At 33.1% G+C, this 2,955-nt stretch overlaps 1 protein-coding gene across 8 annotated transcripts in view; it reads right to left on the bottom strand.

Moving 5' to 3' along the window:
• Positions 1–270: 270 nt before the first annotated feature.
• The window catches only part of SYNCRIP (synaptotagmin binding cytoplasmic RNA interacting protein), a 29,800-nt gene continuing 27,115 nt past the window's right edge, over positions 271–2,955 (bottom strand). For 4 of the 8 annotated variants that reach the window (XM_080805587.1, XM_080805586.1, XM_080805579.1 and 1 more), the window contains one exon: positions 271–2,926. In XM_080805587.1, the coding sequence (XP_080661713.1) occupies positions 2,885–2,926 (42 nt within the window). In that variant the 3' untranslated portion in view covers positions 271–2,884. The remainder of the gene's footprint in view (positions 2,927–2,955) is intronic. The other 4 variants (XM_080805577.1, XM_080805576.1, XM_080805585.1 and 1 more) reach the window with 2 other exon arrangements.

Below are 2,955 nucleotides of genomic sequence, written 5' to 3'. Positions count from 1 at the left end.
TGCATTTCCATTTCTCATATCCCATGACATTCCATATAAATTGCATTATTGCTTTATAGGCCACACAACATTCAAAAGTATGTTTATATGCATTGCCTGTTTTCCTTGATCTCTTATTGATAAAAGAGTTTGATGCTGATTTTTTACTACAGAAATTTAAGTTTGAAAATACCAGTTAGTATTTCTTCTCAGAACTTAATTGTTCACATCACTAATCACTACATGCATATTTAGCTCTGATTATATTGCTCAAAAACTGCACCCATTATCAGAACAGTGCAAATGATATTTAATTTTAAAAGTAATTATAATGGCTTGAATTCAAAGTTATTCAAATGAACACTGTCAAGTAATTTCACTTGAGTGTGTATATATTTCATCACCACTGTTTACATTACCCATCAATTCTTCACAATTTCTTTATATCATCATTTTCCCTCCCAAATCCCCAAACTAAGAATGCCAAATAATCTTGGAAACCCACAGCTCCATATTTTAATGTTTCAAGAACACATTTGTGAACTCACAAAAATGTTCATCTTTCAACTTTGACAATGCATTTCTTACTTAAGTCAAACAAACCCGTCCTAAAATCCCAACAAATAATTCTGAGAATTAACTTAAACACCTTGACAGTGTCCCTTAAAAAAGGGTATGACAGTAAAGTGCCAATAGGCATGGCAATGACCTCTCTGATGGGATCATTTAACTCCTTGGAACTGGGAAACGCCAGCACCAAAGATTACACTGAGATTCAATTTAACTGAAGGCTACATTTAGTTTACCCACTTTCCACAACCTATTATACTCATTATATGTTAGAATGAAATGTAAATGTTTTGTGTAGCCCTCAAACTTACACTAAGATTTGAAAGAGATGTACTTTTAAAAAAGCACGGGGTAATATATAAAATCAGTGGCAGAAAGTTTCATTAAGCACCAGGAACTAATTTTTGTCACCCCATACTCATTTTGTAGGTAAGTTTCAATAACCGGCAAGGCACATTTACATATATTCCAATGAATACTTATTGACAAATTTTAAATTACACTCTATGTCCCAGCTATCCCAGTAACTGACATACAACATACTAAAATGGTTTATTAAGGTAACATAAAAAAAAACCAATTAATGTGAAACATACAGGCTATTGGCAACCACTATTCTAAAATTATGTAAGTACAAATAAACATACTGAAATGTGTGCAATTCTAAGTTTTTAAACCAGAATATTTCTACACTAACACACATTTATATTAATGACACATAAAAAAAATAAAAACTTTATTACAAAAATAAGTTACACTCGCCTCCAGCTTACAGTATAAAACAATTTTATTTGCAGGAATGCAAAATGATTGTTTGCCATGAGCATTTTGAACATATGACATGTCTAATTTTGTTAAATTTGCATTTACTGGGGGAACTGGTGTGTATAAAACCTTAATTAAGTATAATAAGCTCTGATCTTCATCGTGGTGCCTATTGGGTATGTGATATAACTGCAGTATCCCTTTGGGGAAGGGGAAAAGGGATTTCTTTATACCAAGTCCTAATTAGACTATAATTTCACTTTTGACTTTAAGCTATCAATTTAGGACTTGGCAAAAAATTTGAGGGTGATTCAATAGAGGATGCTTCACCACTGAACACTCACTGTCATCAAGGTGCTTTAGAAAATTAAAAACATAGCACAAATGATTGTACTCTATTCTACAAGTTATCATGACCTGCATAAGAAATGGAAAGCTGATTCACATTTTTGCAGTGATCAGCAGTAAGAAATGCACTAATGAAACATACCTTTTACCTAAAAAGCTAAACTACAGCCATATACTAATTTCTATGATTTATGAAAAAACTTCAAAATATCCAAATGTCAGGCTTTGCTGTACAATTGTCAGTTTTAGTCTGACTTTTTATAAAGGGACACTGCAGTATTTAGTACAAGTTCGGATGCACTTTTTTTGAACATCTGATGTCTTACAAAAGTAACATCTTGCTAAACTATTATACATCCAAATAACTACAATATCTGAAGAAGCAAGGCTGCTTTTTCAGCCACAAAATACGACAAAAGCAAGGCCTGTTATGATGGTCATGAGGAAGTCTTACAAGCCTCTGAAACTAAAGGCAACTAAGAATGTTACATTTGGTATATTAAAATCTTACCCTCATATCATTTAACAAGCCTTGCTTTTATCTACAAAGATTTTCTATGTACAGTACAGACAGGGTATAGTTCAATCCTCTGCTACTGAGGTAGTTAACCAACCCTTTAAAAAAGGTTCTGAAAAGAACCACTATCTGGAATGCCTGACTAACCAGCTCTGATGATTACACCTGAAACTGCATATCTGAACACAATTCAAAAGTGATTACTATAAAAAAGATATAGACAATCATGATTAACCTTGGTGAGCAGAAATAAAATTTAAGGATACCAACAATGGCATTCATCTATACCACTGCAATAAAATTTAAATGCACAAATTCAAAAGAATATTTCAGAAAACCACTGCTGGGATCCTTAATTTAAAAAAACAGGGGAAAAATCTACTTAGAGCAGATTTTTTAAAGAGAAGAACTTTATTCTTTATTAAGATACCATGCTAGAAGTTATGAAGGATTTCTGTTGGAACACATTTGGAAAATAGAGTAGCTTTAGTTTAATAACTTGCACTGCAGAGAAAATTGTTAAAGAAATTCATATCAAAGTCCAAGTATTAGTTCAATGTCCTGTATTTGATTCCATGATCTTCATAGGAAGGTCTTCTGCAACAGAATATGCTCCTATACAGCCGAGATATTTAAGGTTGCTTGATTTCCTTACCATTACTCCACTGCAAGCTTCTGGTGTAATCCCACATAGCAAGTCAGTCTTCATTGTAACAGGTCAGGACCGGCCTCGACCCCTTTTCCCTGCTAGCCAGGTAACAAAAGGAATCAGTTAG

This window comes from Martes martes (assembly GCF_963455335.1).
Source record: "Martes martes genome assembly, chromosome: 6".
NCBI lineage: Eukaryota > Metazoa > Chordata > Mammalia > Carnivora > Mustelidae > Martes > Martes martes.
Note: the sequence above shows the minus strand (reverse complement) of the source record. Positions and strands in the feature narration are given on the sequence as shown.